At 42.7% G+C, this 14,196-nt stretch overlaps 1 protein-coding gene across 3 annotated transcripts in view; it reads right to left on the minus strand.

Moving 5' to 3' along the window:
* RNPC3 (RNA binding region (RNP1, RRM) containing 3) overlaps nucleotides 1–14,196 on the minus strand; it is an 864,050-nt gene that overhangs the window by 90,102 nt on the left and 759,752 nt on the right. For all 3 annotated transcript variants that reach the window (XM_044086040.1, XM_044086039.1, XM_044086041.1), the window contains exons 11-12: nucleotides 13,998–14,092; nucleotides 13,837–13,895 (exon numbers count right to left, since the gene is read on the minus strand). In XM_044086040.1, the coding sequence (XP_043941975.1) occupies nucleotides 13,837–13,895; nucleotides 13,998–14,092 (154 nt within the window). The remainder of the gene's footprint in view (nucleotides 1–13,836; nucleotides 13,896–13,997; nucleotides 14,093–14,196) is intronic.

Here is a 14,196-nt window from a genome sequence, read left to right on the forward strand (position 1 = left end):
GCCCTGCAGTACGGTATCTTGCTGCTCCCATGCTCCATGTCCCGGTGTAGTGGACTGTGTCAGCTTCTGATTATAAGACATATAGATATAACCTTCTGGCATTGAAGGGGCCAGGTACGAGCCTGCTGTAGCTAGTGCTCTCTCCGTAACTTAAACGGCAGGCTCGCCTGAAGAGGGATGGGAGCCCAGAACCAAGAAGGACAACTACAGAACCGGGATCACACCTCGCTCTGACTAGCCTTCCTCCAGGAGAGGAGCCACGAGAGGACTGAAAGTCACTGGGATGGGTGTCGGTACAGGGGGCTCCAATACCTACTGAGAGGTTGAAGGAGGAACATAGGTGGGAGTTTGTGGAGAAACACCCTCGACTCCGGGTGGGAGGAGGTCCTAGATATGGTTGGAATGCCTTTGGTTGCTAAGAGCTGATCCATAAGTCTCACTACGTCGAGCTCCTAAACACTCCTGGTGGATCAGGTTGACATCCCTGATGGAGAGTCAGGTCATTCTAGGAATGGACCAAGTTGTCCAACAAAGGGATAGATCAATGGGGAGTACTGTGTCCTAGCCAGTGTCTCAACCCTTGGCTCCGAGATCATGGGACCAGAACCTGAGGGGAGGAAAGGGACCAGTTTGATGGGGGAGATCATTGTTGGTGCCAAGAGGGTCTATGGGACTGAAGGAGGTGTCGGCACGGTGGTAGCTGTAGATATGGTTGATTCTGTAGACAAAGATGGCACAGAGGATGGAGTTTTAGACTCTGGTGCCATAGAAGCAGTCAATGTCATTTTCACAGATTTTTTCGGTTCCGTATGAACTTGGACCTACGTTGTTTTCGATTCATGAGACTTAGTAGAGGAAGGCAGAGAATGACTCCTCTTCTTAGACTCTTTAGGAAGGGTTGAGACCTCCACCTCAGATAAAGCCTCTGAGAAAGGAGTTTTTAGAAGACCTATTAGTATTAATTTATTCTTCCATTCTGCCAAAGGGCGGGTACTAAATCCCTTACATACCTCACAAGGAGGTTGAACCTTCAAGTGCACAACTCCAAGGCAATACACACATGACATGTGACTGTCCGAATTTGGCATTTTCCTGCCACATTTATCACACTGCAGCAACAACTAGCAGTTCAATAAATAGCACAGGAAGCATTTACACTCAACTGTAACAAACAGGGGAGAAGAACATACAAAAAAAAATATATATATATATATATATATATATATATATATATATATTATTTTTTTTTAAATACCAACAATTGTAAAAGATATACCCAAAGGGTAAGAAAGAAGGGGGAGAGGGAAATACCAGTGATAGTAGAGAGCATACCAAAGGGTATAAGGGAGGGGCTTGTACCAACAATGGTATGCAGACATACCAATGGTAAAAAGAGGGAAAAGAAATTCACTCGCAAGAAGCAAGAGTAACTAAAGGTGATAAAATACTAAGCCGAAAATGTTATGAATTTAGCTTTAAAATTAAATTTTTCTAAACAAATTGTAAACACTTAGCTTCAGAGCTGGCCTGACACATCTTGAAGACTACGCAGCAAACAAGATCTGAGGAGACAGGGAGAGGGGCACTATGGGTAATCTTAGCTTGAGAGTTTTTGGTTGGCACTAGCTTGGATATCGGCCTAGTCGGTTCAGAGGACGGAACCGAAACCTATCCTTCATGAATGAATTAAGATTAACAATATCACATTAAAGGTTTCCCCAATGAGGTACTTATCTTTAGACATCTTGAAGACACAGGAACGAACTGATCAATCTGATGTCTGACTGTGGCAGAGAAGTTCTGAGGTATGTGCATGCAGACATCACATTTAAGGCCCCTGGTTTATGGTCCTGCATATGACATCCCACGCACTAGCACCAACCGAGCTTGAGCTTTTGCATAGGAGCTGACATTCGGGTCACTTGAGGCAGAGGATCCCACAGTAAGAATACTGCAAAGTGAGAAAAGAAGGACATCCTGGCAATAGCTGAGATGGGGAGGTTAATGGAGGCAGGCAGAGGCTGACAGTCATGAGGCAGCTGGTTTGTCAAACAAAAATATATCCTCCGAATCCTGTTGAGACTTATCCTGAAATCTTTTTGTTGGATTTTTTTATCCTTTTGAGAAGGTTTATGTTCCTTATGAACAAGGGACCAGTCCTGGTAAGGTAGTTTCACTGGTACTTAGGAAAAGCAGAAAGAAAGATTTGCTTAAAATTCAGCATGACCTTATCATTCGCCTGCGGGGTCTTGAAAAGTTGCTGCATATCCAGCGGGGAGTCCAGGAGCTAAGTTTTGTACTTCCGTGGGTAAATGATGAAGTCCAGCCATAAAAATCTATGAAGAACTGACCCAGTAGAAGAGGTATCAGCACTATCACAGATGCACTTTGCAGAATGCCTAATAATCTGAAAAGAACAGTCATCTAAATCTAAGTGAATGTAACCAAAATGATCAGAAGATATCTGATCATACAGGTTTGGCAACTGATAGCCCTAAAAGCTAGGGTGGCAGAGGTATACATTTTTTTGCCATATCTATCAACAGCTCTACTGCCTTCAACAGTGGGCAAAACATTAAAGGAAGGAAGGAGTTTTGTAGGTTTCAGTGGAAAGGAAAATAATACATGGATATAAGGTTGGGTTCTTATAAAAACATTTTTGAGTCTGGCACCTTGTGGAACCTATCTGGTTTCTTTGGAGCAGGTGGCTGGGACTCCAGCAGTGGAGAAAGTATATAATAAGACCTCAAAAACTGGACTAAAGGGAGAGTAGAGGACTTAGGCACAAGCTCTCCACTCCAGATCTAAAGCACCTCTGAAAAGTTACTGACAAGGGGAAGGAACTAGTAAGGGCACTCCTAGTTTGAGTGATATCTGGTTGATCCACCCAAAACATTCCTTCTTCATGAAGGGCAAGACAGGAATTAAGGTTAATGGGTGGCAATGCTGAATTCAAACAGACACAAGGTACCAATGAAACTTTCTAATGCGGAATACAGCATAAGGTATTATGGGTATCAATGCCATGTATCCTAGGGTTCTCATAAATTCTCTTGCTGAGATCACATTTAAAGGAAGAAAGAAGGTTTTGAAAGTAAACTGAGAAAGAGAACTCTGTCTGCAGGAAGAAAAGCTGTCACCGAAAGAGTATTGAGTATGCCTTGTAGGAAAATACAGTCCTGAGATGGAATTAAGCAAGACTTCTTGAGGCTCAGAATGAACCTAGATTGTTAAAAAATTCATAACAAAATCCAAATCTTTTAGTGGAATTTTTGAACCAAAACGTAAACATAACCAAACGGTATTCTGATCTGTGCACTCCCTGTCCAACGCCCAATTATCTTCCATTGTTCTTCATGCTCTGACCTTTTCTCTAGGTAGTAGGCTGTGCCTAGTGCTGCTTTGTGAGCCTCTACAAACAGTTCAATACATCTAACCAAGTTGTCAGTTCCTAGACACAGGAGACCGCAACAGTATTCCATGAAGTATCTGGCCAAATAAACCTATTATCTGATTTAGTAGTGAAAACCTTGGGGGGGCCAATAAAGGGACAGACGTCCCTTTTCTGGTTCTTGTTGGGAAGGGGTGACCTAAGGCAAGTCAATGTCCTACATTCCTGCAAGTTGCAGGGGAAATAGCCTTTCACGTTTGATTTTTCATGAATGCCAAACCACAGCATGCTCATCAAAATTTTGAATCCAAAAACTCAACAAGCTAATCAGAAATACTCTACACAGCCAAATTATCCAATATTATACAACAGAAAAGTACTCAGTTTGGGAACCTTCACATTCACTGAAAATCACCTAGAAGGAAGAGTTGGACTCATGAACAGTAATTTTGTGCAGCAAAAAGAGTTTAAAAATTGCAATATCTGCTGCATTTTTTAGCCACTCATCAGGCTGATGTCCTTGTGCAGAAGAGCTAATCTGACTGGAAACACATATAGATCATTGGAAATTAGACCAGATGGGTGGAGATCTGCCTATGGCTAAAGTACAGTTTTGTACGTACCATAAATGTAGATGTTCGAGTGTTCAACCTACTGCAGTCATCACACTTGGGTTATCCTGTCATCAGGCGGTCCCGCAGTCGGCCGGAATTCCAAAGTCTTGGTCTGGCTTCGGTTGCTGTCGCCTCTTCCGTGACATCAGTGCGCCAGGGGTATATATATTGCAACCGATGCCATTTTCTTCAGTTTTTCTTGTCACAGATGTCAGGTGCCCCCAAAAAGGTGGTCAGAAATTAGTACCAAATGGAGTAAACTGTGCACAAACACAAAATCCCTTCATCTATAAGCAAATACATCAGTAAGGTAAGGAAAAGATTTAGCCAGTAGATCAGAGGGGATGGAGGGAGGGTAACCTGGACTGCAGCATGGTGAACACTCGAACATCTACATTTATGGTAGGTACAAAACTGTACTATGTTCATTGTGTTATCCTGCTGCAGTCATCACACTTGGGCTGAATCCCAAAGCTAAGGAAGGGGGGAGGTATCATAGAGGGTTAGTGGAGGCTATAAGGCCCTGCTGAACTGCAGTGGCAAAGCCCACCTGGTCTTAGAGTAAAGAGGTAAGTGATGGTGTTTGGTGAAGGTGTGTACCGAACTCCAAGTTGCAGCTTCTAAAATCTCCTTGGTTGGAACCCCCCTGAGAAAGGCTGTAGAAGTAGCAGTTGCCCTGGTAGAGAGGGACCTAAAGGTAGCAGGGACTGGTTTCTCATGATGGGTATAGCAGAAACGTATGCAATGACCTATCCATTTAGAAATGGTTTGTTTTGATATAGCCTTCCCTTGAAAAGCTGTGGCACAGGATACAAAGAGAGCTGGTCAGATTTTCTGAAAGCCTTAGTTTTGTCCAAGTAATAACGAAGTTGCCTGTGAATGTCCAAGGAATGCAGGAGTCTCTCTCCTTTGTTCTGTGGATTTGGGAAGAAGGTGGGTAAGTGGATAGTTAGATTTAAAGCCACACTGGAAACCACCTTAGGCATAAAGGAAGGATTAGTTCGTAGAGAAACTCTGTCTTGATGAAAAATGAGGAAAGGTTCCACTGCCATTAGTGCCTGTAGCTTTGATACTCTTCTAGCTGAAGTTATTGCTAGCAGCAGGGCAGTCTTCCATGATAGGAACTGAAGATCTGCAGAAAAAGCTGGTTCAAAGGGAGGTAGCATTAGTTTTTCCAGAACAAAATTGAGGTCCCATGTTGGTGTAGGAGCTCTCCTGGGTGGTCTAATGTTTTTTGCCCCTCTGAGGAACTGCCTTAGAAGAGGATGTGAAAATAAAGGTGGATCCGTGTTGTAGTTAGCTGAAGTATGGATTTTAATGGAGGAAAAAGAAAGTCCTTTGTGCAACATCTCAGCTAAATACTGTAGAATGTGAGACATGTGAGTCTGAATTGTGTCTTGGCCTTTAGCTTGGTTCCAGGCACAAAACCTTTTCCATTTGTCCGAATAAGCCTTCCTGGTGCTTGGCCTCCTGGCTTCCAGAATAACATCCAGAACTGCTTGGGAAAGAGGAGCTGGTTGGATGTTTAGTAGATTTGCCATGCAGCCAGATTTAAAGTTTTGAGCTGGCTGTGTAGAATCTGATTGTCTTGTTGTGTGAGCAAATGGGGGGTTTGAGGCAATATCCATGGTGGGCTGTGGGCCATATTTCTCAATAGCGGGTACCAGTGCTGGTGTGGCCAGTCTGGGGCTATGAGAATCAGTCGTGGCCTCTACTTTTTGACTTTCAGAAGAACCTTTGAGAGGAGAGGCAATGGAGGGAAGGCATATACTGTCAGGTTTTTCCAACTGAAAGAGAGTGCGTCCACTTTCCAAGCTTGATGGTGAAATGTCCTTGTACAAAATTTTGTTAGTTGATAGTTTTGAAGACTGGCAAACAGGTCTACGTCTGGAAGGCCCCATTTTTGAGTTATCATTGCAAATATTTGTGGATCTAGTTTCCACTCGTGGGGATCCTTGATGTGTCTGCTGAGGTCGTCTGCCAATATGTTCTTCTGTCCTGGCAGGAATTGAGCTTGTAACTGAACTTGGTAGGCCAGAGCTGTGTTCCATAAGATCATTGCTTGCCTGCAAAGAGGGTAGGAATGTGTACCCCCCTTGCTTGTTTATGTACCACATTACTGTGGTGTTGTCCGTCTTTATTGCAAGTTGTCCTGGATGTAATAGATCCTTGAAGGCTGTCAGAGCTTTCTGTACAGCTAGCATTTCTTTTTGATTTATGTGCAGATTTCTTTGATCTGCAGTCCATAAGCCTTGAACGCACTGCCCTGCCATGTGTGCCCCCCAGGCGTAATCTGAAGCATCTGTTGTGATAGTTTGTCTGGCTGGGGGCAAGGTGAAAGGCTGACCCTTGTTGAGGTGACATGCCTGTGACCACCACAGAAATTCCTGTTGAAGGCAGGGAATGAGAGATATCATTGTGTCCAAGCTGTGGCTGTGTTGGGACCATACGCTTTTTAGGTACCACTGTAATTTCCTCATATGCAGCTTTGCAAACGGTACTATCAGTATGCAAGATGCCATGAAGCCCAAGGCCTGCAGAATTGTTTTTGCAGTTAATTGGGTCTTGGTTGCCATTGTCCTGAAATATTGAGTCAGTTGTAGCTGCTTGTCTGGCGTAAGATAAACCTTCTGGGCCGTTGTATTCAAGCTGGCACCCAGGAATGTCATTGTTTGTGAGGGTACTAGTTTTGACTTCTTTTCATTTACTGTGTACCCCAGGTAGTTTAGTAGATGCTTTACAAAGGCCAGATGATGTAAGAGAATGTCTTTGCTTTCTGCTTGGATGAGGCAGTCGTCCAGGTATGGATATATTTGAATTCCTCTTTGTCTGCAGTATGCAATTACTGGTGCCAGGCATTTTGTGAAGACTCTGGGAGCAGTAGATAAGCCAAAGGGCAGTGCAGAGAATTGGTAATGGGTTGAACCTGCAATGAAACTGAGGTATCTTCTGCAACTTTGTCTGATAGGGACATGCAGGTATGCCTCCTTGAGGTCCAACGTTACTAGCCATGCTTCCTTGCCCAACATGGGAAGTAGCTGCTGTAGTGTTAGCATCTTGAATTTGGGTACTTGTAAGTAAGTGTTTAGAATTGAAAGGTCCAGAATTGGTCTCCAGGCATTGTCCTTTCTGGGAACTAGAAAGAGTCTTGAGTAAAATTTTTGGCCTTGCTTTCGTGTAGGTACGAGTTGAATGGCTCTCATGTCCATGAGAGCTGTAATTTGCTTTTGTGCCTCTGCCCATTGATTTTGTGGCAGCTTTGGCATTCCTCTTTTCATTGGCAAGGTGTGAAAGTGGAATTTGTATCCTCGTAAAATTATGTCTAGGACCCATTTGTCCTTTGTGACAATGTGCCAGTTGTCTGCAAAAAGTGCTAGTTTTCCCCCCACAGGGCTGCCAAGAGAGTATTGCTTGGCCAGATGAGGTGCAAGTCATTGAGTTTGCCTTCTGGTGGACTGAGACCTGTCTTCTCCTCCCTTCTGTGTTGTAGTGCCCCACTGGCGAGGTTTATATTATTTATTTTTATTTATTTATTTATTTAAATTTGTTGACCGGGAGTGTCTGACTGGACGTGGGTCCATTTTCAGCGGAGGCCCGGGGAGAAAAGCTCCACAGTAAAATAAACAGACAGTAGTTACATTGGATTACATAGTGATTAACAATTTAACATAGAAATTACTTACAACATATTTACAGATGAAGAACATAGTACATCAGTAGACAACTAGAATCTTTATCTGTGAAGTACATAACAGGCATTAACAAATGTAACAATGAGAAGTTCCTGCTGTATAATAAGTACTAGGCTTATGAGCATCTGAGTTTGCTATCATCAAGGTAGTTAGTGGAGGTGAAAGAAAGGTAGTAGTTGGATGGGGTGGATGATATTAGAATGGAAGTTGCAAGGGCATAGCCAGCATGTTTTTAGGTGCGCTTTTAATAAAGTTTTGAAGTTGGTGCATGATGGTACGGAGGTAATTGTGGGTGGGAGTGAGTTCCATAATTTGGCTATGGCGCAAGAGAATAGTGCTTCACCAGCAGAGTTATTGGCTTTAGTGATCTGCAAGTGATTTTTGTTGCTGGATCTTAGTGGTCTGGTGGTGCGATAGGGTTGGAGTAGATTCTGGAGGATGGGACATTTAGTGGATGGTTTACTAGTTTGTGGGTGAGTGAGAGTTGATACCACTGAAGGAGGTGAGTGAGTTCAAGCCAGCCCAGTTCAGCAAGTGAGAGACAGTGGTGACTACGGTAGGATGCCCCTGTGGCGAATTTGGCGATTTTGTTGTAGCAGGTCTCTAGCTTGTTTAGATCACATTGCCTTAGGTTGGTATATACTGGAGAGGCATAAAGTAGGGTGGAGATAAGGTGGGAATTTGCTATTGAAATCTTTGCTGATTTGGTGAGAAATTGTTTATTTCTGTATAATGCTCCTAGTTTTTTGTGGACTTTTTTTATGGTCATGGATATATGAATGTCAAATTTTAGTTTATTGTCTATTTCCACTCCTAGCAATTTGGTGTGTTCAGTTGGGTATATAGTGGTGTTGTCTTTTGCTGTGATGTTAAAGTGAGAGTTGTTTTGAGTATGTTTGGTTGGTTGGAAGATGAGTAGTTTAGTTTTGTTTGGGTTGAGTATTAATTGGGCATCGGATAACCATGTTTCAACAGAGGAAAAGGCTTCCTGTGTGACTTTTGCAGTTTGGGTAGGGACTGGGCTGAGCAGATGATGGTAGAGTCATCTGCGTATTGGATGAGTGTGCCATGTTTGGTGGCAGAAGCTAGATTATTGGTGTAAACAGAGAAAAGTAGGGGTCCAAGGATGGATCCTTGGGGAACCCCTATGGAGACAGGTAGTTGGGGAGATATGTCATTCTGCCATACAACGGATTGTTGGCGGTCAGACAGGTAACTCTGAAACCAGTTGGTGACTGACTGTGAGAAGGATAGGTTATTGAGGACAGAGATAAGTTGTTTGTGTGGGACCATGTCAAATGCTTTAGATAGGTCTAGGAAAGTAGCAGAGGAGAGATAGCCATTGTTTTTATGCTGAAGGATAGTGTTTGTAAAGGAGAGTAAGGCAGTCGTAGTGCTATGGTTTGGTTGGAAAGGAGGTTGTTAGTAAGGAGGTAGTGTGAGACCTGAGAGTGTATGCATCTCTCTAGTGTTTTGGAGAGTGGAGAGAGAATAGCTATGGGGTGGTAATTGGTTAGTTCTGCAGAGGGTCCGCCTTTGTGGAGGGGAATTATATGTGACACTTTCCACAATGTGGGAACGTAACTTTCTGACAGAGATCGGTTAATCAAGATGGATACTGGGTAGGCCAGAGCATCAGCTGCGATTTGTAGGTATTCACTTGGGAGGTTGTCTGCTGCTAATTTGGTGGGTTTAAGTTTAGTTAAGAGTTTTTTTATGTTGGTGGTAGGTACAGGAGAAAAAGAGAAGGCAGTGGGGAGATTACAAGTTGAAGGTGTGGGTTGGAGGGGAGGGGGGTTGTGTTGTTTAGCTAGTGATAGTATGGTTTGGGTGAAGTGCGTGTTGAATGAGGTAGCAATATTTTCTGAGGAGTGAGGGATGTTAGGAGGAGGGGGTACTGACTTTACCTGGGTGGAGGATGGAGTTTATGGAGGACCAGAATTGTTTGGGGCTGTGTTGTGAGGAGTCTAGGGCAGACTGGTAGTATTGGAATTTGTCCCGTTTTATTAGCTTTTTGACTCTATTGCGTAGTTCTAGGAATTTCTGTCTAGCTGCGGGGGTTTTGGTTTTGCGCCAGTGCTCCCAGGCTTTATCCCTGTTTTTCATTTCTGACTTAGTGGTTTTCTGTAGCCATGGGGAGGGTTGTGCTTTGATTCTGGAAAATCTTATGGGGGCATGGTAATTAAGGATGTTCAGGAAGGTAGTATTAAAAGATTCAACTGCGTCATCTACACTGAGGTACTTTAGAGCATGCCAGTTGCATTCTTTGAGGGATGAGATGAATGTGAGTGGGTTAAAGTTTATTGTTTTACGTATCTGACGATAGATGACAGGTTTAGCTTGGTACAGGTATTTCTTGAGTAGGAATGTTGGGGAGTGATCACTGAGGCTATCTGATAAGCAGCCTGTTATATATGACTGGGGGTTCTTACTGACTAGTATCCAATCCAGGGTAGAGTGCTTGCTGGAGTTTTTGTTTATCCTTGTTGGTGACTGGACTAGTTGGGTGAAGCCATGAAGGTGTACATGATGGGTTGGATTGTTGCCAGAACAGGATTGCCAGTCAATATTGAAATCACCTAAGATGATAGTTTCTTGGGGGAGATGGTGGGTAGACCAGCTGAGGAGGTTTTCTAGTGGAGGGATGTTTTGGCCAGGTGGGAAGTAGCATCCAATTATGTTGATGGCTTTGTTTCGGTTAATTTTGAGGTTGGTATATATTATTTCTTCATTGCCTATTTGTGGAGCTGATGCTTTTAAGATCTGGATGTTTAGATGTTATTTAAATATTATAGCTACACCACCTCCTTTTTTGTTTAGCCCGTCTACTCTTAGTATGCCGTAACCTGTAGGGAGTATTTGCTCACTGGTAATGTGAGGTTTTAGCCAGGTTTCTGTCAGGACGACTATATCTGGGGAGTATAAGTCTATGGTGGCATGGAGTTCATGGACTTTGTTGGATATACTTCTAATATTTAGGCTTAGTAGAAGGAAGTCACTTGGCTTTCTATTGGCTGTAATATGGGAGAAGTTGTGATTTCTAGTCTGATTATGAGGATTGGGGTTGGAGATGGTAGGGCCAGGGTTGGGGTGGATGTCTCCACTTAGGGCTAGTTTTGATATGCATGAGATTATTAGTTTTCTCAGTTTTTGAATGTGTTTGTTTATAAGGGAAATTTTATTAATATTTATAAATATTGGGCTTGTGGTTGTCCTCTGCCCCTTGGGCGTCTGTATTTACCCCTCTGTGGTCTGTCAGTAGATGGAAAGGACCAATTTTTTGTTGGCCAGTTTCTGCTGAAGCGATGGGGTTGTACCTGTAGGAAATCTTTGACTGTCTGCATAGATTTTGCCTTATCCTCCATTTTCTTTAAAACTTCTTCTGCTTTAACTCCAAAAAGAACATCCTGCTGTAAGGGAGCACCTAGTATTTTTGCTTTAACATGATCAGGCAGAGTTTGTTCCTTTAACCAAGCATGCCTACGAATAACAGACCCAGTGACAGCTGCTCTGCAGGAGGCCTCCAGAGAATCAAACCCACATTGTAAGGTATGTTTGCCCACCTGCTCAGTGGCGTGCAACAGATCCTGTACTTCTTTCAATTCAGATTGTTGAGAGTGGTTATTCTTTGTTTTAACTGAGAGATTAGGAATTGCTGATACTTAAGCATGTGAAATTGGCAATTCAGTGCCCTCATAGCTAGTGTGTCAGAGGTGTAAACCTTTTTCCCCCACCTGTCTAGTGCTCTGGAATCCCTCTCAGAAGGAACTGTGTTTTTAGCCATAGAAGCCTTAGCCCCCTTGGGACCCTGGGAGATAGTCTCTGGATCAGCTACAGGGCTTTTGTAAAGAAATTAGTGGGAATCAGGCACTCTGTAGTATCTGTCTGGCTTAGCCGGGGCAGGAGGAAGAGACTCTGGGTTCAAGCTGGATTCTAAGTAAACATCATCCACAATGTCCAAAACTGGTGGGATGGCAAGTGGTCTGTGTTGGGGGAGTAAAAGAAACTCTCTGAGCCTTTTCTTCGAGTCAGAGTAGTCCTGACCTTCCCAGTGAAAATGTTCCCTCATAGTGTGTAAAGTTCCCCCAAAGGAGTAGTCTTCAGGAGGAGAAGCTGAGGGAATAGAGTCCTCAGCATCAGAATCTTCATAAGGAGAGAAGGAGTAATCTTGGTCCTCAGAGGAGTCTGAAGAAATGGACACTTGTTCAGAGGATGCATAATCTTCCTCTTGTCTAGGCCTTTTGTCAGGAGGGGGATGGGAACCCCTGATTAAAAAAATCAAATCTTCAGCCATTTTGAGCATCTGTTTCTTAGGCATGAGGCCTTGAACAGGAGACTGAAGTGCAGTCCTTTTTGATTTAGTAGGAGTCTTCATCTTAGAAAACGTTTTAATGGTGAGGGTCGTCGGTGTGAAAACGCCTTCAGAAACCGATGGCGTTTCTGTAGCACCGACGTCCTTAGTAGCAAAGTCGTTGGAAAGGCCTGAACTAAATGGCTGCGTCGGCCTGGTGCATTCCGCCAAAAATTCTGTAGCGGTTTTGGGTTCCAGATCTGCGGTAATCAGGGGCTGCGTCGGAGCCTCACTGAGTACCGGAGAAATGGAGACCAGCTCAGCCAAGGCCTCGGAATCTGGCTTAGGCCTGGGCTGTCTGTCCTTATCCTTGCGTTTTTTGTGCACGCCGGTAGTCGGTTGCCCCGACGGCATGGTGTAGTTAAATTTCCTACCGAAGTAGTGTCATGCGAAATCAAAACGTCTTTTAATAGTACGCTTATTAAACCTAGCACAAAACCGACAAGTAGTGACGTCGTGGTCTGGGCCTAGGCAAGGTATGCAATAAGAATGAAAATCCTTATGAGGTATTTGCTTCCCACAAGAAATACAACTGTTAACATCGGTCTGAGGCAAGAAAAGTTTCCCCAACGGGGTACTTAGCTTTATAGAAGACTTCGGTCTGAAATTCGAATTCGAAAATCTCAGGAGTCGGCCAACCGGCACTTGCAAACTGCTTCTGCTTCGGGCACCGCGCGGCAAGAAAGACTGAAGAAAATGGTGTCGGTTGCAATATATATACCCCTGGCGCACTGACGTCAGGGAAGAGGCGACAGCAACCGATGCTGGACCAAGACTTTGGAATTCAGGCCGACTGTGGGACTGCCTGACGACAGGATAACCCAAGTGTGATGACTGCAGCAGGGTAACACGATGAACATCTTCCAAGGATAAGAATTCATAATGCAGCAGTGATCCCTGAGATAGGCATCTTACATGTTACAGGTGATAACAGAAGAATAAACATAGTATCACTAGCACACAGAAAATACAATAAAGAATGATAGGCACAAAATAATTCCTGGTTCTTAATCACTGAATACTCAAACATGGTTGCAATGTGTTCGGCTGAATGTACAGATGGAAGAATGTGTTTACAGTTGCTCCGACTGAGTGAATGATAGTATGGTTAAAACTGCGTCATTGGCAACTACTATTATTCTTATATGAAGAATAGGAGATATTTTTTGTTTTGAAGTTTAAAGTGCATTTTATGGTGTCGAGTGGGTTTTTTATTTATGGGTCAGGATTATGCTGTGGATTTTTTTCTTGTGGCTATTTCCTGTTTGGAAATCTTTGTTGTTCTCTTCCTGCACCAACAGTGACTGTCATTTGCAGGGACATTTCTCCCTTCTTCAAGTTGGTGCAATCACAGAGTTTATCTACATCTATTCCTATACCTCTATATAAACACACACACACACACACACACACACACACATATATATATATATATATATATATATATATATATATATATATATATACATACATACATACACATATACGTGTGAGTGTGTGTGTCTGGGGTGTTTTTTGTGTGACTCGTGTTTTTGAAATGTATTTTCATGCTTTTTGTTTTAATTTTTATAGTTTTGCTTATGTGCATGTTTGATACGTTTAACATTTGCTGACAGAATTATACAAGAATGTAAGGCTAGGATTCTGAAGATCTTCACATATAAATTTGTATGTATAAACAATTTACTCTGAAACAACAGTGTTTATAAAAGAAGTGCGGCCAAACTGCTAAAGAAAGAATCTAGCAGAACTGAAAACCAGTAGCAGGTTCCAACAAAGTATACATACATATTCTTTTCTGTCTCTGATGAAAAGTCAACATATCTTCCAAATATGAACTTCAAGTCCTGAAATCAAAAACCGAAACTATGTTAAAATATACTTCTACACTAAAATGCATTTACATATAAATAAATATATAAAAGGGATATGGATTTAAGTATGCCTACCTTTTCTTGAGTTTGCTTGGCCACATTCTTTACATAAAGTCTACATGTGGGATCGCCTGCTTCATAATTCTTAAACAATGATGAAGATTCCATTTCTTTCCAGCATTAAGAAAAAAATATAAATTCTGCATTTATTTTCAGTACACAAAAACAATGAAGTACTTCACTAAAATGAAATAACAGCATCCTTCGTAACAAA

Source organism: Protopterus annectens, chromosome 10.part0, assembly GCF_019279795.1.
Source record: "Protopterus annectens isolate FY-2018-M chromosome 10.part0, PAN1.0, whole genome shotgun sequence".
NCBI classification, from domain to species: Eukaryota; Metazoa; Chordata; order Ceratodontiformes; family Protopteridae; genus Protopterus; species Protopterus annectens.